We start from the raw sequence: 27806 nt of genomic DNA, 5'->3' as shown, positions 1-27806 counted from the left end.
ATACCACCAATGCATGGTGTGGCCACAATTTCTTCCTCCTCTGAAGCATTGTGTATAAACCACAGTAGAATAGCATGCATTACCTACTGTCACACTCATCCACACAGCTCTGCAAGTGACCCTCCTGAGGGCCAAAGCAAACTCTGCAACAGAGGCAAAGCAGCGTAACATTGGCGTCTGTCCCCAGCTCACCTTTCCCCTTCTGTTGTGTATGAGAACAAAGATCTTAGTAGGTATGTCTGTATTATCTGACACATTTCCTTCGCTTCAGCACCTAAGGTTGTTGGGTCACATGAAAGGGTTTCATGCGGAGGATCAGCTTACAGCATGGGGAAATCCTTCCCTTTAGCACCTATCAGTACATTTGCTGCATCACGTGACGTGATCCAACGGCTGCATTGTTTCCCTGTGGAGCGTGGAGTTCCCCAAGTGCTTTCGCACTCATTTACACTATATTGTTGGAATCAATCCAGCTTCCTGCGCTTCAAACTTTTGCTAAGCGGTGAGTGGGAATCATTGGTTGGTAAGTTTTTCCACACTCTTATTTATTTACGTGTCCGTTGCTGCTTGTTATCTGTTTTGCTGTTGAGAGCGGGCAGTCACTCGCTCTCCCCGTTGCCTGCAGAGCACTGAAGCCAGGAGTTCCTTCCTCAGCCCCACACCCATCTTCAGATATGACTGATATGGGTTTGGCAGCACGCTTCTCCACCGGGAGCTGGGAGAGCCTTATGTAAAGAACACGAAGTGCATTCACCGAGTTTGCCTCCAAAAATCATAAATTATTCTCCTACTGTCTGTGCTTGCTTACTAAGAGAAAAAAATGCCCCAAGATCAACTTACTGCTGTTCAACATTGCACCAAGAAAAATCTGCCTCAGCAAGTTGCAAGGATTTTCTGGAATTACACATTTTATAAAAAGCTACATATATTTCTTTTTTCGTATGTTGTACAGAATACTGATAGTTTAGAGAAGGCAGTAATTTATATTTCCTTGTTTCAGCTGATTTTTTTCCCAGATGAGGTTTTCTCGCAATTAACTGCAATTCACTATTCACTAGTAAAATGCGTATGCCTTTCTTATATTTATTATCTGTTAAATGTTAAATGCTAAATTTGAAATGCTGCACATGGGAAAATATATAAATACCGCATGATACAAAGTTCTGTTTAATCAGAAGCATGCAAAATATATTTGATATTTTATCAAATGTGTAAAATGTGGTATTTAGCACATGAAATGACTGAATGCAGATTTCAGGTGTACTCGGTGACTAAACTTTTACAAGTTTGGTGGGGACTGAGGACAATCAAAGCTTCGAAGATTAGAGATGAATCAACTCAGGTGTCAAGGCAGTTGAGTTAAACACATAAATAGTATGTTTATGTGAGAAGAGTGATTATAATTGTGGCATTTAACTAGGACAGTGATACAGGATGACAGTAACAATCAGAGTCCTTATAACAAGTTATTTTAGAGATCAAACAGACTTTTTGCAATGTGGTAGACTTCATACTAAACAACATTTGTATTAGAGTTCACACTCTATATAATAGTCATCAAGGCATAAGTAAAATGGATTAGGGACTGGCTAACACATTTCCACAGGTATTGGTATTAAGACTAATACTAGTATTTTTGTTTGATATGAAATTAAAGATAAACTTAATTTTTTTTAATTACATGAGAGCATAACAGTTATACAGAGCACAGACACACATAGCTACATTTTGTGCCAGGAAAGCTGAGAAGCTGAGATGTACTTTAATTTCCAAAGCTCCCACCATTCCTATGGGGATACAGCAAAACCATGCAGCAGCTCCCTTCTGGCCTGCACAGATGAGTTTCTTCTTGGGAAAACCAGGACATGAATTGGAGGGAATCACAAGTGGCCAGGGCTCTTTTTGATACAGAATTCAGCTATTACCAGATGCAGGGGAATCCTCTATAGTTACCAGAGTATTTGAGACACAACTGAGATAAGTTTAGTCCATTTAAATATGTATACTGAAAAAACAAATTTTACACTGAGGAAAAAGAAGGAATACACCTTTGATAGATGAGGTCCCTTGAAGGGGGTCAAGGGTCCCAGTGGACAAGAACATCAGTTCTCTTGCAAAGAACAGAGCAAAAATGAGTATTAGACAACTTAGGCCTTGGACAACAGGAAGGTCTCTGTGTAGAAGGGAACATTTCCTCTGTATACAGCATTAACATGAGTATTACATACAGCTCTTGTATTCACCTTTATTAAATTATACTAAACAATTTCAAAACGTGTACAAAAGATGCATAAAAGTAATATGAGATACTGAAACTTACAGGGATTTATGAAAAGGAACAAGGAAAATGCAGGTCTAGCAAATTATTCATATCACATTACTGTTACTATAACATAGGATATTGTGGTTTTCATTTCTACATTATTATTTTAATGAAAGTAGCTTGGCTGATAATATTGCAAACAAAAAAGACCAAGCCAAACAAGCTGGAGAGTCTAACAATGTTGAGAGAGCACCTTCATGAGTCAGCATATTGCTTAAAATAACTTTACATTAAGTGCAATAACATAATAAGGAAAATGTAAATATACATGAATATATGAATGTTCTAACACAAGTAATAGCACTGCACTTTAAATTTTGCTTTCCTAAGCCACCAATATAGGCAGTTTAACATTTTCCACAGTAAATACTCAATTTGCTTAAATCTTCATTTTATACTCAAGAGTAAAGATAAATCTAAATTATTCAAGACAACACATCAAATAAAAAGCTACTTCCGTAGAACATATAAATGTTACAGGTTATGTCCAGTCAGAACTATTACCTAAGTGTAAGAACAGAGAAAGTACTGTAAATTCCTCAAATGCCAAACATGTAATAAAAAGAAGGCAAAGAAAAATGTCTACTGTTCACTACTATTTTAACTGGAATTTTTAATAGGTCATCATTTATGTTAAGAATCATCTTACCGAACATTAGGCACTTAGATGTTGATGGCTAGTAGTACTTAGTTAAGCTCCTCCACATAGTAAGTTCCTCTATAATCAATCATCTATAATGCATTCCTATTTCTAGAGGGTGAGTTGTTCCATTTTAAAAGCTGCCCAGTACCGTCTTTACCTACTCATTCCGCTTTGATAACATATACTAAACGAGTTGAAGTCAGATTACCTGAAGCCCCATTCTGAGCGTACTTGTTCCTAAGCCTTTTATAGCTGGACAGCCTATGTCCTCCTTGTCCCTCATGCTAGGACATCGTGGCAGATACAGGGCAAATAGGCTGTAACATCCTCTATAAGATTTTCACGCACAGCAAAACACAGGCCATTAGAGCTTTCAGAGTTCCTCAGTAGGTTGAAATAATAAGGGATGTGGATAAAAGATCTGGAATTTTGGTATCTCAAGAATGCAAATATACACCGATACTAATTTCTCTGTAGGAAAACCAATGTAAATCTCAATCTTCAAAGATCTAATCAAATCAAAAGGAACTCCTCAAATATTTGGTTGACTTCAAATGACTTTTTAGATAAAATGGGCACATATTATGGAAACACATGGAAATGTTAATAACTTTCTTCCTGAACAGCCTCTGGCTACAGTAAAAAATAAAAGCAGTTATTCCAACACATTACAGATTGAACACAGCTTAGTTTAGGCCACAGAATGAAAGGGAGAAAAACTTTAAAAAGAAAAAAATCACTGAGCGTGGGCCCACATATTGGGCTACTTTACTATTTGTAGTATTTCTAGAAAAAAAAACAAACTCCTTTGTCTGGAACAGATTACCCACTTTGTAGCTTTGTTAGGTTTGTTTTATGTGCTACTTTGTAACCCCACTACTCCAAGACGCTTTCTTAGTTCTGCTGCCTTCTTCTCCAACTGCTGAATGTTCCAGTGCCATTGCCTTTTATTTGAATGGAGTTTGTTCAGTTGGCAATGCAAACGTTTTAGAATAGCATCGTATCTTTTATTCTGTACCTAATAAAATAGAATAAAATTCACTTCGAAATTTCTTTCAAGTAAAACTATTTACAGAGGTGGGTTCAGCTCACCCAACTCTGTCTAAGTGTAGATTCTGATATTTGACCAAGTCATTCCACATTCACTTTAGAGTTACTGAAGAGACACAGACACGTAGAAAGCAACTCGTCTGACTGATTTCAGGTATCTGCTTTAGGACAAAATGAATTGTGTCTCTCTTTCCCACTAAGGGAAAGAAAAGCTCTGTCCTGCTAAGAGCTTAAGTGAGGAGTTCAATGTGAATATCTGCTTTGTAGATGTCTAAACTTTAACAGAGTAAATCCCAGCCAAAGAGTCAGCATCTCACAGCTGGGGCAACCCTTTGTACGTGGAAGATTTCAGGCTCCAGAGTGAGACGTGAGAAAGGAAGAAATTTTAATTCTTTGACAAGCGTGTTTAAGTATAAATTAGCATACAAATGAGATAACCCAGATGGCTGTAATAGCACTGCACTTAAAAAGGTATGTTTCTCTTAGAAAGGCAATACTGTGGCAATGCAGTACTATATCAATTTTTCCCCCATTGCTGCCTTATATGAAGAATGGTTGCTGCAGACAACCCTCTGAAGATTTGCATTATGAAGTATAAAAGCATGAAATGTTCACTATAATAAAAATTGAAATAATGGGTATTCACTTAATGAATATTTGGGCTTACTTACGCTAGTTTGAATGGCATATGAGTGGTAGTGTATAATTATTCTTGTGTCTGCTTATTGAAAGGTTATTACGCTGTATTTAACACTCACATGACAATGTACAGCTGCATCAGAACTACAGCATTGCCAGTGACTTCCTGCGAGTCTTGCTGCCCAAATTTCATGTATAACTAACTCTTACCCTCACTAATGTTTTACAAATTACACTGCCTAATTTTAGTGGTGATGGGTTGTCTTTCTTCATGTTGCCTGGCTCTCCACTACAATCCTTCAAAACTTTTTGGGGGATACTGTCAGATTCACTCATCTGAATGAGTGCATGCAGGATCTGAACATCACTAGGACTGTACAAAAGACCCTGAAACATCTATGATCAATATTATCTGCTTTTTTTAGAAATGTGTCTCTGGCATCATTATTGGGAACTGTCTGGCATATCTGATGACGCAGGGAGCACTCATCTGCTTACTGGAGAGAGGGGAGGCAGAATATTGCTGTTTTTACTGGGCCTTGTGTACATATAAATTAACCATTAGAAAAAAATGTTTGGCCACTCATGGAATCTCCATCACTGGGGTACTTCAAGGACAGGATAAACAAGCATCTGCAAAGAATAATACAGCTGCAATCTCATGTGGGGGGAAGAGCCCGAACCCCTGCCATGGTCAGGGACATATTTCACTACATCAGGTTGCTCAAAGCCTCATCCAACCTGACCGTTAACACTTCTAATGATGACAACTTCTCTGGGCAAACTGCTGAAGTGTCTCACCAGCCTCATTGTAAAAAAAAAAAATCTTCATTATGTCCAATCTAGATCTACCTTCTATCAACCATTTAAAACCGTCACTACGGGCCCTGGTAAAAAGCCTTTCTCCATCTTTCTTACAAGCACCCTTATATTGTATATTCAAAGGCTGTAATAAGGTCTGCCTGGCACTTTCCATTCTCCAGGCTGAACAACCCCAACTCTTTCAGCCCTTCTTCATAGGGGAGTTACTCCAGCCCCCTGACCATCTCTGTGGCCCTCCTCTGGACCTGCTCCAACAGATCCACGTCTTTCTTGTGCTGAGGGCTCCAGAGCTGGATGCAGTACTCCAGGTGGGGTCTCACCAGAGCGGAGCAGAAGGGCAGAATCACCTCCCTCAACTTGCTGGCCACACTTCTTTTGATGCAGCCCAGGATACAGTTGGCCTTCTGGGCTGCAAGCGCACATTGCCAACTCATGTCAAGCTTTTCATAGAATCATAGAATTATAGGGTTGGAAGGGACCTCTGGAGATCATCTAGTCCAACCCCCCTGCCAGAGCAGGGTCACCTAGAGCAGGTTGCACAGGAACACGTCCAGGCGGGTTTTGAATGTCTCCAGAGACGGAGACTCCACCACCTCTCTGGGAAGCCTTCTCCAGTGCTCTGCCACCCTCAAAGTCAAGAAGTTCCTCCTCATGTTTAGGTGGAGCTTCCTGTGCTCAAGCTTGTGCCCATTACCTCTTGTCACATCACTGGGCACCACTGAAAAGAGCCTGGCCCCATCCTCCTGACACCCACCCTTTAAGTATTTACAAATGTTGATAAGGTCCCCCCTCAGTCGTCTTTTTTCCAGACTGAAGAGACCCAAATCCCTCAGTCTTTCTTCATAAGAGAGGTGTTCCAGCCCCCTAATCATCTTTGTAGCCCTTGGCTGTTCCCTCTCCAGCAGTTCCCTGTCCCTCTTGAACTGGGGAGCCCAGAACTGGACACAGTACTCCAGGTGCAGCCTCACCAAGGCAGAGTAGAGGGGGAGGATGACCTCCCTCGACCTGCTGGCCACACTCTTCTTGATGCACCCCAGGATGCCATTGGCCTTCTTGGCCACAAGGGCACATTGCTGGCTCATGGTTATCCTGCTGTCCACCAGGACTCCCAGGTCTCTTTCAGCTGAAAGGGCTCTCCAGCAGGTCAGCCCCCAACTTGTACTGGTGTGTGGGGTTATTCCTCCCCAGGTGCAGCACCCTACACTTGCCCTTGTTGAATTTCATAAGGTTCCTCTCTGCAACTCTACAACCTGTCCAGGTCTCTCTGTATGGCGGCCCAGCCTTCCAGTGTGTCAGCCACTGCCCCCAGCTTTGTGTCATCAGCGAACTTGCTGAGGGTGCACTCTATCCCCTCGTCCAGGTCATTGATGAATATATTGAAGAGGACTGGACCCAGTACTGACCCCTGGGGAACACCACTCGTCACTGACCTCCAACTAGACTCTGTGCCCCTAATCACGACCCTCTGAGCTCTGTCTTTCAACCAGTCATCTATCCACCTTATTGTCCATTCATCTAGCCCACTCTTCCTAAGCTTTCCTATGAGGATGCTGTGGGAGACCGTGTCGAACGCCTTGCTTAAGTCAAGGTAGACCACATCTACCGCCCTCCCCTCATCTATCCATCCAGTCATGCCATCATAGAAGGCTATCAGATTAGTCAGACATGATTTCCCCTTGGTGAATCCATGTTGAGTACTTCTGATAGCTTTCTTTTCCTCCACATGCCTTAAGATGACACCCAGAACGAGGTGTCCCATCATCTTTCCAGGGATGGAGGTGAGGCTGACCAGCCTGTAGTTCCCCGGCTCCTCCTTCTTGCCTTTTTTGAAGACTGGAGTGACGTTGGCTTTCCTCCAGTCCTCAGGCACCTCGCCTGTTCTCCAGGACCTTTCAAAGATGATGGAGAGCGGCCCAGCAATGACTTCCGCCAGCTCCCTCAGCACTCTCAGGTGCATCCCATCAGGGCCCATGGACTTGTGAATATCTAATGGACCTAACTGATCTGTCACTCAATCTTCCTCAATCCAAGGGAACTCTTCCTCTTTCTACGTTACTTTCCCCAAAGCCTGGGACTCCTGAGGGCTGGGCCAAGCAGGAATGACCAAAGCAAAGAAGGCATTCATTAACTCTGCCTTCTCCGCATCCTCCGTCACCATGGCTCCTGTCTCATTCAACAGTAGGCCCACAACTTCTCTGGTCTTCCTTTTGCCTCCAATATACTTAAAGAAGCCCTTCCTGTTGAGCTTGACATCCCTTGCAGGTTTAATACCAAGGCGGCCTTGGCTTTCCCTGTTCCATCCCTGCACACTCTGGGCAGCATTTTTGTAATCCTCCCAAGGGGTCAGTCCATTCTTCCACTTACTGTAAACTTCCTTCTCCCACTTGAGCTTTTTCCTTCATCTACTAATATCTCCAAGTCCTTCTCTACAGGGCTGCTCTGAATCAATTCATCACCCAGTCTGTATTGATATTGGGGACTGCCCCAATCCAGATGCAGGACCTTGCACTTGGCCTTATTGAACTTCACGAGGTTATAAGGAGGACAGTTACTTTTGGTCCATGTAGTGCCAGAAGCTGAGAATCCATGCAATGTGTAAATGTCCTATGACAAGTGCTGAAGTCTTGAGGTACAGTTAGTCTGCAGATTAAAACACCTAGCTTTAGAGGTGAATATGTGACCTACATGTCTACATTCCTGTTTTGATCACTAGAAATCTAGCCAATGCATGCTATAGAGTCTAGAAAGACCAGATAATGCAGCTCATCCTACTGTAAACACCTACATATGGCCAACTGAATTGATCTCTGGGATACATCAACTGCACTGACTACACCTCCAGTGATTATAATGGAAACCTGTCTGACTCCTGTGTAGTCATCTGCATTCAAATAGCCACATTTAGGTGTTGGCAGTCTGTAGCTGAATCCCACCAGTGCAGCTCAATGCAACCTCTTCCATGCGTCAAGTTATCTTAATTAATTCCCATGCTTGCCTTGAGTATTCTTTCCTAAGTTGTGCTGAGGACTGCTGGGTATCAATGTCTCTGCCTGTCCATTGTCAGTTTTTATATTAAAAATTGGATTGTTTCCCAGAGAGCTCTTAATAGGAAATAATACCTAGAAAGATGCCATTTTAAAACCTACTTCCTTCCAAGACAAAAAGATCATATAATCCAAACAGAGGAACACGTTAACCTTCACTATTTAATTAAATTGATTTCAATAACATAACAGAACACTATTTTTAGGCCTGTTTTCACTTTGGGTTTAGAGAACTTTCTTAGGAGGATGTTGCCTTGATAATAAAACGTTTTCTCAGATGCTGAATAGCATAGACTTATTATAAAGTAGCTGTGCTTTGCTTTTCACTTTAAAAATTCTCTGCTGTTCCCTATTACATGACAAATGGTTCTTTTTTCCTCCTACATTTTACAATAGGCAATAGAGCTAACCTTAGATCAGTTAATCTTTATATTATCAAGCTTTGCTCATTAAATTTTCTGGCATTTATTTGAACTAACAAGATAAATGATGTGAAACTTCCAAACTAAAAATTATCTAGGCATATAAAGTATTTTAGTAAGGAACAAAATGTAAAATATAGTTCAATTATTTAAAAAGAGACGGTTTTAACTATTTATCAGAATTTTATCTCGGCAGCTAATTAGGAGCTGCTGTGTTATCCCTAATTTAATGTCAGCTTAAATTAGGGAGATTCATGGGAAGTCCTATTTTCTTGGCGCAATTGATTCTCCCATTGATGAGTTACCAGGAACCATGAAACAAGTCATTAATAATCAAGTCAGCAATGAAATTTAAAGCATTTTAAAAGTATTACAGAAATAAAAACACGTGCATTTTGCTTTACTACCATTCAGGACATCATTCCAAAAGTTCACAGCCGAACTCCTTCTTAAAAGACTTAAGAAAAAATGTTCTTAACTTCAATTTTTCTCATGATAGCAATTAAGTTCTTAATTTTAGAAAGACTGTCAGTATCAAGAATTTAAGATAATATGGTTACTGTATGTACTTATAATAATAATAATAATAATAATGCATGGCCAGGAACAGTGTGTAAAGTATTTAAACTTCATTTACACTATCTATATTCTGTCAGGAGAACTGTAATTATATTTTATTCAAATGACTCACCTCAATTTCTTTTCTAAGCCTGGCATGCATTTTTTTCTCTTCTTCCAGCAAATCTTTTTTTTTATTGATGAACTCTTTCAATGTTGTGATTTCCCTTTTTAAAAGTGTAATTTCTTCCTGCAGATGTAAGTCAAGATACAGAAATCCCCTCCTTAAAAAGTTGCACAGTACATCTATTAAACATATTAAAAATGTCCCATTCCATCATGTAGAATGAATATGACTTTTGTAATAATATACAGATAACAATGGATGATGATTTTTTAAAGTTTTTTTTTTTACTGCATACTGAAGTCAAAATTTCTTCAATTAATGTAGCATTATAATTTATCTATATTCCCCATAGTAAGTCCCTCATGAACCATAAACATATTAGACAAAATAAGCATATTAGTTAAACTGTGTCAGAATTATTTCACACAATAGGAAAAGTATCTAAGAGGAAATATAGTACCTGCACTTGTTTTATAACAGATCCTTCTGGATTCTGGAGATCACGCATTAACTCCTCTTTTTTTGTCTTTAATTGCTTAACAACAGCTTTCTTTTTAGCAAGCTCAATCATAACCGGCATTTTACTTTCCATCTCCCAAAAGAGATGTTTATGAGCCTTTATTTTTTCCCGATATTCATTATTTCTTGCAAATGTCATCTCAAACTCTTCTTGTATTGTTTCTGCATCATGCCTCAGCTTTAAATTTTCAGAATATAGAGCTCTGACTTGGGCCTCCAGATTTTCACAGTGATATTTTGTCACTTCTATGGCATCATCTTGCAGATATAGTTCCCTTTCTGTTGTCTTCGTTTCTAATAAAATAGAATCCATTTCTTTTTCTAGTTCCTGAAACTTTGCCTGTAAAATATTTCAGTGTTCACTTAAGAACATTTTTTGAGAAGATACTAGGGTTAGATCTAGTTAAACACTGTAATTTATATTTTTTCAACAGTCTTCTTTTTCACTTGTTTAATGTGGCTTGAATGGAAGATAATTAGAGTTCCATTTCCTAAAATCATCACCTTAGAGGCACAGTGAAAGAATACTATCTTAAACTTCTTCCCTTAGATTGAGTCTAAAATATGAAATAAAGTAACCTTGAAATTACTTTAAATTCCTCATATTTGCAAGATACATAGGACATGACAGATCAAACCCAGTCCTAATGTTTGTTTAGAGCCAAAATCTGGTATAGTCCAAATCAAGCTAAAAATAACTAATGATACGAAAAATCACTTACAAACCCACACAAACACATAGATGGGTGTTTGAGATGATGGAGCTTAACCTGCCTGTCCTACTGAAGTTTTTAATCCCATCTTCATCACAGTAGTATTTGAGAGTAGGATTAATCACAGCTATTTTAACCCCCTAAGAAATCGGCATCTAGTCCTAAAAAGGCCTCTGCATCTTCTCACTGATGCGAAGTGAACAAATTCAGGAAGTAGTGCTTCAACCCATCATAAGAAGTCTAAAATGGGAGGGCTGAATTGCTCCCTCGGAAATGTTTGTCTCTGTTTGTTGACTATGAAGGGAGTCTAGATGACTAATACGGAGTTTAATATCTGAGTTGTAGGTGATGTAAACTAGCTATGACGAATCCCACCCAAAGTAACAGCCAACAGTAGAGCATTAAGTGAGAGAATTAGCATTGTGATTTATGTCACCTATTATCTTTTCCCTAATGGAAGCAATATGAGTGCTATGAAATCTCTTACTCAATGTCTTTAACAGATTAAGACATCATTAACTGTTAAGAACAAAAAGGTTTGGTGTAACTTTTAATTTTGAAATCGGGATGCAGTTTTAGCAGGTTTTGTATGAGTGCCAGCCACCATTTACTGAGGACAGGAAAGCAAAAGATTTTAATGGCAAAGATCTTAAATTTTGGAAGTAAATTACTGTTTTCCACGTCTTCTGTGACATGAACACATGGGAATAGATGCAAAGATGAAAAAGCAGTTCTGCATTTTAACTTCAAGTTCCTAATTTTTTAACTTCACTGTTCTGCTAACAGTAATGTTTGTATGGAATTTCCTAGAGTTTGGGCTTTGTTGAAAGAAAAAGGAAAAGGCGTGGATGAGGAAGAAAATAAATGAGCTACCTTAATTACCTAGGGCTGTAAAGTTCTGTGGGGTTTTTTGAAAACAGATGCTTGTTTAAATTCTTTGATCACAAATTAATTGTTGCAGCATCATCATACTATATTATGAGATGGTATATAACTAGGAGAACGCTTCATGCAAGGTGTGGCCAGTCAATTGACACTCCTAAGCATTAAAAGTTATCTTTGTACAAAATTTCAAACATCATTTTAGTTGTAGGGCTATTCACAGACATAATAATTGGAACTCTACTATTTCCGTTTGCATTCTCCCATGCTCAAAAATGCCTGAATACTATTGTGTCTTTCCTCAGACTCAAATGTAAGTCTCCCAATAGAAATTCGATCTCAAAGATTAAATAATAACTGAAAGCTTCATAAATTCTATGAGATTAGAACAGAAATGGTTATACAGTCTTCACAAAAACTACATGTATCTAATGTTCTACAAAATATTACTAAATAAAACCAGTATTTAATGACTATTTAGGATACCCACATCAAACGCACAGAAAAAAAAAAGTATTTTGTATCAAAAAGGTGCCAAGAAAAAATGCTAAGTCTGGTGAAAATCTGCCAAAAATGATGCTTTTAAAATTTTTTTCCCCATTAATTTCTCAGGAAATCACCATGAAAAAGTCAAAGAGCTCTAACTTTTTATTGAGTTTGTGGGTGTTTGCTGTCTCAGTGTATTTTGGGCTTTGGTTTGGTTTAATTTTTCCAAATAAAAAAATAAAAGCTTCTGCTAAAACCTTAGTCTCAGTTATTTGTAAGGCTAGTTATTATAAGGCTAAGTTGCAGCCTTACAAATATCAATACACATACAGTTTTGGTGAAGCCTAAATGCAATATTCAGGAACAGAACTGCTGTTCTGAACACTTAAATGCAAGCACACAGAAAAAATTAGGTACCATCAGCTTCTCTTGCTCATAGGAATACTTCCCCATCTAATGAAAAAAATTAAATTACCTACTCTAAATAAGGTTTATTACCTGCAATTGGAAAAGAATTGTTTTGCTTTTTTCTATCTCTGACGCTTGTGAATGCTGCTGCTCTGCAACTTGTTTTACAACTTCAATTAGTGATGGAGAATTTTGCTTGGCCATTTTAGACAAAAGTGCAGAACTATAAGGACACAAAAAAAGAAGTGAATTGTTTTATCTTCATTCTATTTAATTCCTCACTATTAATGAAGGAGAATAATATTAATGCCTTTCCTGTGGGATCCCAGATCAAAACATTCTTTAATTTGGTTCATTTTTTATAAACAAAAACAAGTTACTAATGAGTGGATGCCGAAAGCCAATGATTGAGAATTATAACTCTTTCTTGCAGAATTTTATAAAATCAACTATTGCAGTGTTCTGGCTTCTCTGCAGGACAGATCCTCAGTTTATGAATACAGACACAGATGTCTTAAGAGCATCTTAAATGCATGAGAGCATGCTCTTATATTTAGCCTGAATATTTACATTATTGCAGTTACCATACTGGAATTGTCTGCTACATTAACTATTAAACTATCCTTAATATAAGATAAACTAGAACGCGAGAAAGCTGTCAGACTAAGTCTGTAAAGATCCCCCCCGCCCCCCCCCCCAAGATTAGAAAATATTTAGTACTATTTTTGTATCATTTTGGATAGAATAAGCTAATCAAGAAAATCTGTATTGTTATATAAAGTGACATCAAACTCCCAGGAAAATGCAACAAGTCTGGCACATATAAAGCCCATCTTCAGGCCCAACACATTAAATGGCACTCAGATGACCCAAGGCAGCCAGTGGCATCCTGGGGTGCATTCAGAAAAGTGTGGCCAGCAGGTCAAGGGAGGTCATCCTCCCCCTCTACTCTGTCCTGGTGAGACCACAGCTGGAGTACTGTGTCCAGTTCTGGGCTCCCCGGTTCAAGAAAGAAAAGGAACTACTGTAGAGAATCCAGCAGAGGGCTACAAAGATAATCAGGGGACTGGAACACCTCTCTTAGGAGGAAAGGCTGAGAGACCTGGCTCTGTTTAGCATGGAGAAGAAAAGACTGAGAGGGGAGCTCATCAATGCTTATCAATATCTAAAGGGCGGGTGTCAAGAGAATGGGGCCAGACTCTTCTCAGCGGTGCCTGGTGACAAGGGGCAATGGGCACAAACTGGAACACAAGAAATTCCATCTCAACATGAGGAAAAACTTCTTTACTTTGAGGGTGCCAGAGCACTGGAACAGGCTGCCCAGAGAGGTGGTGGAGTCTCCTTCTCTGGAGATATTCAAAACCCGCCTGGACGTGTTCCTGTCCAACTTGCTCCAGGTGAATCTGCTTTGTCAGGAAGTTGGACTAGATTATCTCCACAGGTGCCTTCCAACCCCTACCGTTCTGTGACCCACGAACTGTGCCTGAAGGTTTGTAGTCTTGACTAGGAAACCGCATCAATCATTTCATATTTAAGGCTGTTGCAACCGTTGTCCCGGCACCCCTCACTTCTCCCTAACCCCCTCAAGCGCTCCACACATCCAGGCAGGCCTGCCCCTGCCGCACGCAGTCCCAAACCCTCCAAAGGCACTGAAGGGCGAATCGAGCGATGCCAGGCACCCTGGCAAGACGAGGCCGCCCCCTCCGGCTACCTACCCGGCCGCCACCGGGGCGGGGAAACCGAGCAGCGCCCACCGCCCCCTCACGCCGCCACCGCCCCCTCAGCGGCGGCGGCTGCAACAACCGCCGCGACTCCGCCCCTTCCCGCCCAAACCGCCGCGCGCGCGGCGCCCGCCAAGGCCCGGGGAGCGTCGCGCAAGGGCCGTCCCCACCGCGCGGCGTCTGGGGACTTAGGGAGCGTCGGAGAACTTCAGCGAGGGAAGTCGAGCGGCGGGGAGCGGCGTGAGGGGAGCACGGCCCTCAGCGGCGGCCGAGGGGCACGGAGAGCCGGGAGAGGGGGCTGTCCCCGGCAGGAGACGGAGGAAGAACTGAGGGAACAGCTTATCCCCTCAGAAGTGGGTGCGTGCTTAGCGGTGGGGCCCGTAGCAGTAGCGCGGCCTGGCCTGCCCTGTGACCGAGGAGTTTTACTTCGCTTTTTTTTTTTTTCCCCTTTTAAATTTCCCGACTTGCGTAATTCATTGTATTAAACTACATTTTCAGTCATAGTTTGTTAGTGTTTGATATACGCTGCAGAGAACATAAGTTTTGCTGGGCACCTTTGGGTTACAAGGAAGAAGAAAGGTGGCCCAGTTTCTCCTGTTTTATAGCCATGGACTTGTCTGGTGCCCACTCATATTCCTCTGAACTCCAGGTTAAGGAATTTTAACCCTAAATCCCACAATTTTTATAATATAATTGCTCATCTCTGCATACAATCTGTTTATTTCATCCTTTTTTGAAATGGCAGAAGTTGAGTATAACGCTTCAGCCAGAGCCATAATGTCAAACTGTCATTTTTCAATATCATTTTGTATCCTGGATATTTTTCTGACCTTTTCTTTATCCTGTCTCAGCATTCTGCACCAAAAATAACCCCAGTAATTATTTTTTTCTTCTTTAGAAAGAAAATGGTTGTTTTGGTCTCCTTCCATCAAGTCCCGCTGTTAATTTTTAATGACCTAGTTCAGACACATTTGACAGTGGGGTGGAAAGCCTCAGAGCTTTCAGAGGAATCAAAACCGATTCCTGCAGACTTCATGGAAATAGGTGTCTGGGTGGGTCTGGACAAGATCCCCACTTCGGTTCTCCTTGGGAGGGAGAGCCAGGAGGATTCAGCGCTCATCCCTCTGCCAGCATCTGCTGGAAGGAAAAGCAGGAGGAGAAACGGCGGGGGACTCACCAGGAGTGTTCTGGATCTGGCAGAAATGCAGGTTTCCTGGAGCTGAAGGGAAGGGAGTAACAGGGGACACAAGACAGCAATTCACAGGAGATCTGATTTTATCAATTCCTCTGTTCATGAAAAAATTACTTTTTTTTTCCTTGTCCTTTAGTCATTTACTTACCTGTCATGACTGATTTTAGCACAGTTGAGAAAACATATTTATTATCATATGACTCTTGGACAAAGCCTGACACAAATCCCTAATTCCTCCACTTGCCTTTTCACCTTCACGTTGTCCTGTCAAAACATTCAGGCTGTTTTACAGAGCTCTGCGAAATTTCTGACTGCTGCGAGGAGAAATGGGTATCCTCATTTCAGGCCTGTGGCCCTGAAGACTGGCCTCTCATAACCTCTCTATCTGGATCCTTCTGAATATGCTTTTTCTTGACTGACTGCCAGATTCTTCACGGGAACATGCAGTTACAGCTCAGAAAAGGAAACGCTTTCAGTCTGCAGAAGTTTTCCTTAAACTTTGTTGTGTTCTTGTTCTGTTTTGCTACGCTGTACATTTCTGAATCTCTTTGAGATTATGCAAAGCCGATGCATTAGCACGTGTGATTACAGCAGTGAGCTACGTGGCAGGGTTAATACTGCTTCCGTGTTTAATGCTGCCCAGGCACTTAATCATGTTGGTGCCTTTCAGTAGAGTTTGTTATTTCCTGTGGATACTGACAGCAACAAAGCAGGGTCTCATCATAAAGAAGAAATACAGGTTCCCACTCCAATCTTACCTAGAATAGGAATTTCCATCTTGTACAAATCTGCTGCAAGACTGACAGTGAGAAGTGAGGTATATAAAGCTGGTAGTGTGCATTTGTATCAGATGATACCTTTCAAGAGTTTAAAAGGATTGCCTACCTGTGTAAGTAGATTCCTGTGTTTTAAACTGAGTTTCTTTATGAGAACTGCATGTGTTTCAGTATTTTCATTGTGAGTGCTGATTTATGTTTCTTCAACCTTGCCTAAATATCCCTAAGTTAAGAGAGGCAGAAGGTTTTATTTTAATCCAACTTAAGAGGTTTTTATGTATTTCTTTTTTTTCCCCATTTTTTTGTCTTTGCTGTTGTTAAAATTTTATTGCAAATATGCTCTTATCCCCCCAGTTTATTTGGGCTGCTTTAATGACCTGTTTGCGTTCTCTGGGAATCTTACTATGGCAGACGTTAAATATTTCTTGCCTTTTTAATTTTCCCCAAACAATATCAGTTCTCTGTGCTTCTGTAAGAAGATAAGGTGACCAGTAGGATTCAAAGGCACAGGAAATTGCCGGCAGCCTTGTCTTGACCAGCAGTGAGCTCTTAGAATTAGATTTCTGAGGTTTTCAAAAGTTGCTGTTTGGATCTTTTTCCTCCCTGAGCTCTCTCTTCTCTGCAGGCTGGTTTTATTTCCTTCATTGTTTCTTCTCTGTCTTCACTTTGCCTTTCTCCTTTTCACTCTTGTTGCCCTCCCCACCTCTCCTCTTGTTATCTGTCATTTTCTTTGATTTTCTTGATGTCTGTGCAAGAGAATCTTTTTACCCTCCAAATGTTTGTACTGACAGAGTTTCAGAGAGTGAGCGAAACAGCTCATGGGTGGCCTTGGTTTCAAGTTTGTGCAAGTATTTGCCTTGCATTGTGTACTGAAATGAGCAACTCCTTAATAAATGCACTTAATCTTTCCTGATGTGGTTACACGCAGGGAGACTTTCCATGGAACACTGGGACTCTAGAGCATGTTACTTAAAACCTGAATAACCACGAATGCATTTCTCATAAGCTAAAACATTGCTGCATTTGGCAAGCCCGTGTTTTGAGAAGGTTTTTGTTGGGGGACTTAGAAAGGTGTCAAAAATATTTATTACGACTATCAGCAAATTTACTTGTGACACCACTGACCTCAGTGGGACTCTGTGATGCAAAACTGGAAGGATACAAGGGTGAATCAGCCCCATCGTTTCTTTGTGTACATCCCAATAATTGACCCTGTGGACTTTTTGCAACACACGACTTAATAACAATGTAGGCAATTACCTCTCCCTCCGCAAACACTTTCCTTCCACCCTTTCTTTGGTGATATTTTTCCGGGGAAGTATGAGGACAACAGTGAACTCTGCTTACCTTCCACTACTGACATATCTGAAGTGGTGCAATAATCTGTTTTTCCACTACACCCCTCTGTTGTGCTGTCTTTGCTGGGGCTATTGGCTATACCTGGATTGGGATTGTGTCATACTCTTACAGGCCTCCCACAGAGAGTGTCAGGGTAGGGAAGGATATATCCTGAATTCCCAAGTCATGGTATTTGACATGGGTCTGTTTTGACACTGTTTTATTAGCAAGCTGTTTTCTCTAGAATCTGTTATCAGCTGTGTGTAAATAATACTTTGAGCAAAATCAAGAGTCATAAATTCTTTGGCAGATGCTTTTATCTGCCGTCACACTTTGATACTTTTAGTTCACATGTTTTGATAGTCAATAATTAATCTTTGTAAGCATCCAACTTGCAGAAAGGAAAACATCATTTTCAGTCAGGATTATTTTTCTTCCAGTCTGGGGGAAAGAACAATGAAGAAAACACAGAATGTTTTCTGTAAAACCTACTCTGAATAAATGATCCATTAAAACCAGAAAGGTCTTTGACCTCTCATTTGAGTGTAGAAACTCTGGGAATCCATTTTCTACCATAAAATGCCCAGGAGGACACCAAGTCCACCATAGTGGTAGGCCTCAAGTACACACAGAAGCAGTATTTTTGCAGGATAACGAAGAGCTGTGAAGCCAGAGCATGCCTGTAGTCACAGCAGAATGAAGGCTTGGGGCAGGAAAAAAGTGCCAGGCATCATCAGACACAGTTAGTTCTGGTAGCAGAGCATTGCTTTCAAAGACTCCAAAAATTCTCAAGTCCTTTCTTCCTGCAAAGGAATTAATATTCATGCATGATTTGTTACTGTGCAAAAAAAAAATAAAAATATGGTGGTGCTAAGGAATACTCTTGATGATTATGAGGTCCTACAACTGCATGTATTCCTCCTAGATCAGGCACGGTTCTTAGTCATGAAATCTGAATAGGTTCGCAAAGCAAAGGGATATAGTCTTCTCTTCCAGACCTCTGTGGGCTTATACTGGAAACTGAAAAATTAACAGATACAGAGAAAATAAAACACTTCTGAGAGGTTATGTAAAATACGCTCTCATAACAAGAGAGAGAGGAAGAGACAGATGGACAAGTTTCCACAGGTAGGCAGCTTACCTGGGCTTCAATCAACAAAGTCCAGAAAAGGCCAAAAAAAACCCACCAGCACTGGAAGACAAGCTGTGAACCCCACCAAGAGAAGCTGTGAACTACAGGATGACTTTGGCTTAACGAGCCTTGATTTCAGAGCGGAGAGTGCAGCTACCATAGTGAAAAAAAACTGAGGCAGGAATTTTTGCACAGTATTACATTCTTTTCATTTAGTTCTCTGTACTTCTTGGCCTACTAGGTAAAGTTTCAGTAACCTGTGCCGAGTTCCTGCGCCTGTTGAAAAGAAGAACTATACTGATCATGTGCCCCTCCACACAGAAGTCAGAAATTAGCAAGTCAATGCTTTTGGTAACACACAAGGGAGAAGTGCAAAAGGTCTTGTGGAGGCTTGTGGGAAGGACGTCACTGAGCTCGCAGCCCAGCACCCCTGGAGGCTGCCAGGAGGGGTAGCAGACATGAGCTCCACCTCACCCATAAGTGTGTAAAATGCCTCCAAAAAAAATTGTTGGAGAAACTCCCGCAGTCCCAGCAAGCTGAGGGACCTCTGTATTTGGTTGCCCTCATGGGAGGTGGAGGAGGGCCCAACAGCCAGAGGTCAAGAAGATCCATTAGGCTAATGTGGGTTAATTGGTTCATTAAATCTAATGCTATGTACTAACCTTTTATCATCCCTGACCTGGGAAAAACCTGAGGTAGGCGGGGTGGTAGGGAAATACCTAAATACTTAAATAAATACATAGTAATTCCCATTTCTGCTACTTTTCTGTTGCTGCAATTTCTTGTGATGCAGTGAGGAAGTCCTAAAACAGTAATTACTGCTATGCCACCTGCTCTACACAGTATTACCGAGCGCATTGCCTTAATAGTATAATTTTGTGTTTGGACTAACGGTGCTGTCTTCCCTTTTTGTTTTTCATGTTTTGTTACTGACTACTTGGCAGTTGTAGGACTCTCTAAATATCCTGGAATATGGTGGAAGCAGTACTGATAGATCTGTTCAGCCTACCACCCAACTTGCAGAACAACATCCAAGGATTACTACGTAACACGCTGGAAACTATTGAGAAATGCTTTTCCATCCCTGCTCCATTTGTTTATGTCATGTGTCGCCAGAGGCAGGGGAGTGAGAGGAATGGTGAAGAAGAGTCCTTCCTTCCAGCTCTCAGTGATTTTCAGAGTCTGAAGAAAAGACTGGAGGTGGTACGTTCTCTGACTACAGCTGCTGCTTTGTACACCATCAAACAAAGACTGGATGAAAAAGACCTAAGCATCATTAAAGTAATTCTCCCTACCTTAAGAAAAGACTTAATGAAAGTATATGTAGACCACCTCTTTACAGCAGTCTACCAGTTTGAATTTGAGGACTTACAGGTGGCATCTGATGGTGAAAACCTGCAGATAGCTGAACCTTGGAGTGAAGGGCAAGCGCTTCCTACGCAGGATGTGGCGCTCATCCGAAGTGAGATTCAGATGTACTTGGAAAGCCTGCCGAGCCTGAAAGGGGAGCTCACCATCCTCAGATCATCCCTGATCCCAGGTAAAGAGAATCCCAGCTAACAGATTTTACAGAGACTGTTCGCAAGCATACTTCTTCAAGGGAATTGCCAAATGGGTAAGATTTGGAAATGTCTTCAGGCAGCAAATAACTCTGTATGATGTTGTAATAGGGCATCATGTCTGTAAAAGGGGGAAGTGTTAGCAAAGATACAGCAAAGTCTGCTCCAGGCCTGGGGCACAATCAGAAGAAAGAGATGGCCGTGTCTAGCGAGAGCATTACTGCAGACAGTAAAATCTCCTCCCCTCTGTGTGTGAATTACACACTTTGAGAGTTACCATCATCTTCTGGAAAGGCAGGACAGGAGTTTCTCCTGGTCTGCAGTCTCAGGCATGCCTGGTTAAGCAGACTGATGTCTCAGGGTCCCTGCCATGGCATGACCCAGTTTACTGCAGCATGTCTCTCAAGCGGTGTGATTATGGGGGTCTCATGATTCAGAGGATTCAGGGGTATGCTACTGCAAAAATTTGGAACTGTCTTTCCCTAAAAATGTGTCTGAAACAACCCAGAACCTGAAAGGAACATAAGTAACTTAAAGCCATCTTTGCCTTTGTTGTGCTTCAAGATTTTGACCGTGACTTTGTAAGGGTCACGCTATATAAAATAGATTTTGAATCTCAACTCTGATTATGTCACTAGGCTTGTCAGCTGTCGAGACAGCAAAAATACCAGTTGTGGGATTACCTTTCTGTGTTCAACTTTGCCACATGACCCCCTCCCCTCCATCGCCCCCAAAAGTAGTGATTGCATTTGGTGCATGAGGCCACAATAAATGATCTGCACAGTGAAAACAGAGGATTTTTCAATAACTGTAGAAATTTTCGGTGCTTTCAGTGTGCTTTAAAAAGATGTTTAAGATTCTGTTTAGTCTTGAGGACTAGCACTTTATTTGCCAAAAAAGCTTGGGAGATGCCGCCTTAGAACAATTGTTTAAAAATCTACTTTCATTTTCCTCAATGAGTTACCTCTTCTCTAGATTTTACACTAAAACTCTGCAAAAAGTCAGGCTAAATCTGCCAGTTCTCCTTTTTGTTCAAACCCCTCTATCTTGGCCTCAGGGGATTATGATTATGAGCAAGAAGGAAACTTAGAATCCTTAAATTTAAATGCCACAGCTAAATGCGAGGTAGAGCAAGACTCAGCTTGATTGGCTGATTCCAGGCCTCTTCAGTATAAAACCGTGTAATATCTGGACCAATCTTCTGTTGTAAACAGTTGTTTGTTGTCTTTTTTGCCTTTCCAGATGATATCTTCCTACATGGGTTCACCACAAGGATGGGTGGGATCTCCTACATACCAACTCTAAGCTCCTGCAATCTCTTCAGCAGTTCCAAGCGGAGGGACCCACAAGTTGTTGTTAAGGAAAATCTCCGCCGGCTAGCTAATGCTGCAGGATTTAACCTAGAGACTTTTCACAGAGTCAAGGTATCTTATCAAACAATGGATTTATGTAAACAGGCCAAATCTTCCTTCATGTATCACTGGCTAAAACTGTAGGCATTATCCTTATCTTTCTCAGCAAGAACTTGTGAGAAGCAAGACAATTAAAACATTTATGCTGGCAGTGTATCTGTGGGAAAAGCCATCCAAACTATCAGCCATTTGGCACTACATGGAGAAGCACTGTTTCTTCCAAGTATATTCTAACATTTAACTTACCACAGAACAGAAGAATCAGATAAATGATCAGAGCAGTTTCTCTTAAAAGAAAAATACACCATCACCTCTATGGTGGCTTTCTACTGATACATCTGCATGGCATTTGAACAAGAGAGTGCCTGATTTCCACAGGTAATCAGTTGGTGCAGAAGAGTGTTTCATGCCAAAGAAAAATCCTTGTATTGGTTGGAAGTGGGTTTTTTTTGCTGCCATAAACATGACCGTGTTCTGGTTTTGTCTTGACAGATTGATCACGCTAATGCTGTGTGTGTTATGGGAAAGACGGAGCCTGACAGCTATGATGGAATAGTTACAAACCAGAAAGGTGTTACGATAGCGGCTCCAGGTGCTGATTGCATACCCGTGCTGTTTGCTGATCCTGTCAGAAAAGCCTGCGGTGCTGCTCATTCTGGTAGGAATTTTAAGTCACGGAGATCAAAGTAACTAGGAGACCACTGGAAAGGGAGTTTTTGACTAAGGATTACAAATTAGCAACCAAAGAACCAATGAGTGAGAATGAATAAATGGAAGATCACATAACAATATAGTTAGGTTTGTCAAGTGTAGTATAGTTAAGTTTGACCTGTTAAGTTTGTATCCTGCCAAAACAAGATTAGTGTTGAGAATAGTTTGTTTCCCAAGCTATAATTTTTTTTAAATTTTATTTTATATCTTTAATAATTATTATTTATGTATGTATACATTTATTTTTCTGATCTGGTAGCCAAAACCAAATAATTCTTTTTGTGCCCTGTCTAACTTCCTGTGTAAAAAATGGCTATAAAGCCAATGCCCCCAACAATCATTTTGGATCAGTCTGACGCAAAATAAATGAGAATAAAACTGAAGCGGGGATGGTTAGCACAACCTGGAGTTATGTCTGATTTCAGAAGGTGTCCCAACTGCTAGGCTAAAATACGTATCCTGTGGTGAGATTTTCCTGCCGGGGCTGTTTCATTTTGTAAAGAAGTCTGTATTTATAAGGTCAAGGAGAATGCACAGCTGAGAGTTTCTCCTCAGCTTTGATGCTAGTACATCCCTTGATAAGGTAGGAAGGTTCACCTCCACCTAGAACTTGTGAATACAGTTCAAGAACAAGTGAACACAAAACCTAATTCATACAGTTCTTCATACATTCAATAAATTAGCCAAAATAAATTTGATTGTGAGTCATCATAAGATGATCAAAAGTTTGACTTTCCTTGAATAAGGTTGGGGTGGGTGTGTGTCCCGCTCTGTGCCTAGCAAGCTTAGGTTAGAGAAAGTGAGAGGAATGAGTATTGTGGCATGTCTGTCTGGGAGGAGAGGGGAATGTTGTGGTTTTTAATGGGGAGAAGGGATGGAGAGAATGTTATCTACTCTTGAAAGTTTTAAGAGTTTTACATTGTAAGTGTTCAAACTAATTATTGTGAAATATTTAAATATTTCTCTGCCGCCTCTTCATTTTTCTAGCCCCTGACACAGCACACCATTCCCCAACCTACACCGCTGCCTTCTCCAAGCATACCTCTCAGCTCTAGCTTGAACTCCTGCCTTCCATCTTCCAAGTTTTGGCCTTCATTCCCACATCACAGTTCTTGCCAGGCTTCCAGTTATCTTGTCCTAAGTCCTTCCCTTCCTGTCCAACCCCACCTCAGTTCATGTTTAACTTGAACACATGTTGCTATGTATACAAATAAAGACAATTAGGTATAAGGTCATCTCAGTCTTTGGATGCAGAAAAGCAGAGGAAAAGTTATTAGCATATCCTATCCTTCGTTATGACACACTCCCTGTGCAATTCAAAGACTTCCTGGGACTCAAACTGAGATATGAGAACTCAAAGTTGGGCTTTCTTCTATCTATTCCAAACAATGCCGAAGTGCAAAGCTTGGCATTCTTCTATCTATTCCAAACAATGGCTCTAGCTTGAGCCTTTTTTTTTCCTAAAATAACATGGAAACCATTTACACCATGTTATAAAAATACACTTCTGACTGTAACACATTTCTGTTGTCATACTCCCATTTAAATGTTTCAAGCACAGAGAAGCTGTAAGGTATGCTCTAGTTGCCCAAAACAGAACAGTGGGAAAAAGGCAATTCTGGAATCCAAATCTAAACTCTTCTCTCAAGTTTCCATCTCCACAAAATTATATCAGCAAACAGATAGTTGTTAAAGTGCTGGGTTTTTTTAAAAAATAATTATTTATTATTAGATATAATTATTTATTTTAAGATGTAAATATATCTACTAATTTGTGCCTTTAATAATAGCATACATTTTAGTTACTGTAAAATTAAAGAGACAATTTATACAACTTGTTTTTTCAACCTCTCATTTCTCACAGGGTGGAAAGGCACATTGTTAGGAGTTTCTATGGCCACAGTAAATGCTATGGTATCTGCATATGGCTGTAATGTGAAAGATATCCTTGTGGTGCTGGGCCCATCTGTAGGACCTTGCTGCTACAAACTTCCTCACGAATCAGCGAAAGAATTTCACAGAATTGATCCGACGTGTGTGAGACAATTTGACTCTGCAAGTCCTTATATTGATATTAGAAGAGCAACACGGTAAGCCTGCTAAGTGAACAAAAGACTAATTCCACATTAGTTATCAATAATTATTTTGATATTGTATTGTCATCACGATTATGGTGATGGTCCTTACCATCTTAAAGCACTCTGTAGTACTTTGTAGATCAACAAATGATATCTTGGATGAATGGTATCAGTTCACTTTTGCTGGATTTCAACTATTATGTTACTGTTACACTTTTAGTTTATGGATTATAGACAAATGTTCAAATTAAATGTGGTTTTACTGGTTGCAGAAAAGCACTTATTTTAATCTAATACTGGAAGGAAAAAAAAAAAGAAAAGAAAATGGAAGTCCCAATCACAGTATTGTCACAGTTTGTTCAATTGGTACTTGAGGTGCTGTCTGAATGATAGTGTCTTAAGGAATGACAGGATTTACGAAAAATATTATTTTATGTTTCTCTTTCTTTCTTTAAGGATTCTTCTTGAGAGTGGTGGGATTCTTCCTGAGAACATCCAAGATGATTCTGTCATGGACCAGAACCAAAATATCACTTTCTGTACTGCATGCCACCCTGATAGATTTTTCTCTCACTTTCGTGATGGCAGTAACTTTGGGACACAAATTGGCTTTATATCAATCAAAGACTGAGATAGTATGTCTCTTAGAGTCACATAGTATTTAGACAACAAGTCTGGTGCACTGACTGGCGTCCTGCTCTCCTTGTAGAAATTCTCCCTCCTTCCTTTCACAGACTTGCAATAGGGAATTCACGGTTCTCGCGGTTCTCCTGCTTCCTCCTTTCCCTGCCATTCTGAGGCAAGAAGAAACGTCTAGAGTGTGGTGCCAATAATTCTTGTATGAGACAGGGTGCAAAGGAAACAAGGGCAACCCGCACCAGTGACAAAGCCCTTCTGCAAGTCCAGGTGCAAGCTCCAATTTTTTTGGAGCCTTCTTGACCAAATATTTCCCAGAAACCTCATTGTCTTAAGGTGGTGAAAGCACAAAAAAACAGTCTTCATTAGCTTCTGGGTGAGACTTCTGAATGAAGTTAAGTATGGCATTACTGGTATAAGGAAGGGAAGCCTGTATTGCACATTAACTGTTTGAGAGCACACAACTTTGTGAGTTTCAGCTGAAGGTACGCCTTATGGAATTATGTGCGTGGGATTGTTTTTCTTATTTGGGTTTGTTTAAAGAAGAGCTCCAAAACACTTACATGACTTTTCCTGTGGAAAATAACTTGAAATTGAGAAGCAAGCAAGCTCCTTTGGGGCAGACATTGAAAATGTACGAACTCTCACCATTCTGTATTTTTTGACTGTAGAAAAAGTAGGACTAAAACTGTTAATATGATATGACATGTATGTTCATGTTGCCTTAGGAATTTTTTCTTTAAACTATTGGTGCTCTGCTAATGTCCATTGAGACGGTCTCAACAGTGCCCAGTTATTAAATAAATATCTAAAAAGAGTGAATTTAGCCTCAGCTAATTTTACTGACCAATAGTTGCCTTATCTATCTGTCTTACTAAGCAAATTCTAAGTGAGCACTGTTTTCTTCTGACGTAAAAAATTTGCCTGAAGACATTACCATAGACGCGATAGTTCCTGACACGTAGGCAGCGAGAGCTTCCTAATGGTAAAACTATGCTGAGTAGCTTTCAGAGTTGCCAAGCACAAGCCTTGGGACAACTGTCCGCATGATGTATTTTGTATTTTGAATTCAACGATCTTTTCCAATTCTAGGCCTTTATGTCCACTAGAGGTCAGTGCTCGCTCACGCTCCACTTCCATCCCTGGCTGCACCGTATAGACGGATTTTCAAACCACGCATTTTGCAAAGCACCGCGTGGCATATGCTGCCACTTTTGCCTCTACAGTCATCTGCCAAGTTATTCTAGTATCTGTGCTTGAAGAGTAATCTACTTTTCATTTTCTTGGGCTGTGATTCAGAGCTGACCAAATGAGAAGTTTCCTTGTCCTCTGGGAGAACAGACTTTTTAAAAAAGTTTTCTTTAACCTGTGAATGGTATTTCTCAGAGAAGAGCCTGGTTCTGTTACCCTCTTATTGTGACCATCTACCAAAAAAATGCTTCTTCCAACTCTCACTTCTTCTTTAGAAATATTATTCCTCTTTGTCTGCAGCACTGCAGTCCTTGACAATAAAAATTCTTACATTTTCAGTTACCGTTTAAAAACCTCACTGTCGTTTTCATCATTCTCGGTTTGTTTTGTAACTTCACTGTGGTGATGTTCGCCTCTGGGTTCAAACTGCAGGTTCAAGGTTCCAACAGGGGCAACACTCACACTCCTCAGTTCAATGCTGCCAAGTGTGTTACTGCACACAAGCTGATGGTTTGTATGGTATGTATATGTATTACATGTATGTGTATTATTGACTTATTCCAAATATAGGATAGTATAATTGCATGGACACTGACAGGCTTATCTTGCTGCACTAGATACCCAACAACCTACCTTCACCTTTTAGTTCTGTCCCTTTGCCCTGCTCTCAAGAGGGGAGATTTAGATTAGATATCGGGAGGGAATTCTTTACCGTGAGGCTGGTGAGACACTGGAACAGGTTGCCCAGGGAAGCTGTGGATGTCCCATCCCTGGAAATGTTCAAGGCCAGGCTGGATGGGGCTTTGAGCAGCCTGGTCTAGTGGCAGGTGTCTCCCTGCAGGGAGGGGGGGTTGGAATTAGATGATCTTTGAGGTCCCTTCCAACCCAAACCATTCTATGGTATCTAAGTGTAAACCACTTTCTGGGCACTGATTGACGTAGCAGTGGAGTAACTCGTCTTTCCTTGTGCTGTATCTGCTCTGGGGGCAGTAGCACCACGTTGTCTTCAGTCCCTGCACCTGAAGCTCAGCCAAAGCTTGTCAGTCCGTGCCCTTCACTTAACCCTCTTCCCTTGGGGATTAAATTCATGCCATCAAAAGCAGCTGAGTTACTCGGTTTTGCAAGGTAGTGCTTGACAGCTGGAGCATCGCAGGTGCGCCTGTGCCTGCTGGTACCCCATCTCACCTCAAAGATGGTTTTAAAGTAGTGCATTTAACTTTGCAGTAAGTAGAAAGACCTTGCAGCCATGCAGTTCAAATGCTCAACAGTATATTAAGTCACAGTAGCATGATACTGATAGTAAGCCCTGGCTTGTTCATACCTGCTCAAGAATGACAGCAGAGACTTTCTGTTTAGAAAAATACCATTTACAGGTCGCGGTAGGACTGTGCAAGCTGGAGAGCAGAAACACCAAAGGCTTTACC

The 27806-nt window shown here is 40.8% G+C and overlaps 2 protein-coding genes across 5 annotated transcripts; one reads left to right on the top strand and one right to left on the bottom strand.

The window, feature by feature from the left end:
* The first annotated feature begins 353 nt into the window (after positions 1-353).
* On the top strand, positions 354-26692 carry LACC1 (laccase domain containing 1). 4 transcript variants are annotated; one of them, XM_054188014.1, is made up of 7 exons: positions 14536-14714; positions 15256-16438; positions 19740-20335; positions 21597-21778; positions 22259-22424; positions 24342-24567; positions 25012-26692. In XM_054188014.1, the coding sequence occupies exons 3-7, from the start codon at positions 19768-19770 to the stop codon at positions 25184-25186; spliced, it is 1317 nt and encodes a 438-aa protein (XP_054043989.1). In that variant the 5' UTR covers positions 14536-14714; positions 15256-16438; positions 19740-19767; the 3' UTR covers positions 25187-26692. The 4 variants fall into 4 exon arrangements, with proteins under 4 accessions (XP_054043993.1, XP_054043992.1, XP_054043989.1 ...); XM_054188018.1 differs by lacking the exons at positions 14536-14714; positions 15256-16438 and adding an exon at positions 354-502 and having other exon boundaries at positions 19746-20335; XM_054188017.1 differs by lacking the exons at positions 14536-14714; positions 15256-16438 and adding an exon at positions 354-502.
* Positions 3365-13095, bottom strand: CCDC122 (coiled-coil domain containing 122). Its single transcript, XM_054188019.1, has 4 exons — positions 12727-13095; positions 10089-10487; positions 9635-9751; positions 3365-3984 (listed from the first exon to the last, which is right to left on the bottom strand). Exons 1-4 carry the CDS (start codon positions 12838-12840, stop codon positions 3820-3822), a joined length of 795 nt encoding a protein of 264 aa, XP_054043994.1. The 5' UTR covers positions 12841-13095; the 3' UTR covers positions 3365-3819.
* Positions 26693-27806: the final 1114 nt, after the last annotated feature.

The sequence above is a fragment of the Rissa tridactyla genome, chromosome 1, assembly GCF_028500815.1.
Source record: "Rissa tridactyla isolate bRisTri1 chromosome 1, bRisTri1.patW.cur.20221130, whole genome shotgun sequence".
Taxonomy (NCBI): domain Eukaryota; kingdom Metazoa; phylum Chordata; class Aves; order Charadriiformes; family Laridae; genus Rissa; species Rissa tridactyla.
This window is presented reverse-complemented; position numbering and strand designations above follow the sequence as displayed.

Coding starts and splice junctions, on each gene's coding strand:
- CCDC122 (XM_054188019.1), bottom strand. CDS start 12,840: ATGGCCAAGCAAAATTCTCCATCACTAATTGAAGTTGTAAAACAAGTT. Junction 10,488..12,726: donor CAATTCTTTTCCAATTGCAG/GTAATAAACCTT, acceptor AATATTTTACAG/GCAAAGTTTCAGGAACTAGA. Junction 3,985..9,634: donor GGCTTAGAAAAGAAATTGAG/GTGAGTCATTTG, acceptor CTATTTTATTAG/GTACAGAATAAAAGATACGA.
- LACC1 (XM_054188018.1), top strand. CDS start 19,768: ATGGTGGAAGCAGTACTGATAGATCTGTTCAGCCTACCACCCAACTTG. Junction 20,336..21,596: donor CAGATCATCCCTGATCCCAG/GTAAAGAGAATC, acceptor TTGCCTTTCCAG/ATGATATCTTCCTACATGGG. Junction 21,779..22,258: donor AGACTTTTCACAGAGTCAAG/GTATCTTATCAA, acceptor TTGTCTTGACAG/ATTGATCACGCTAATGCTGT.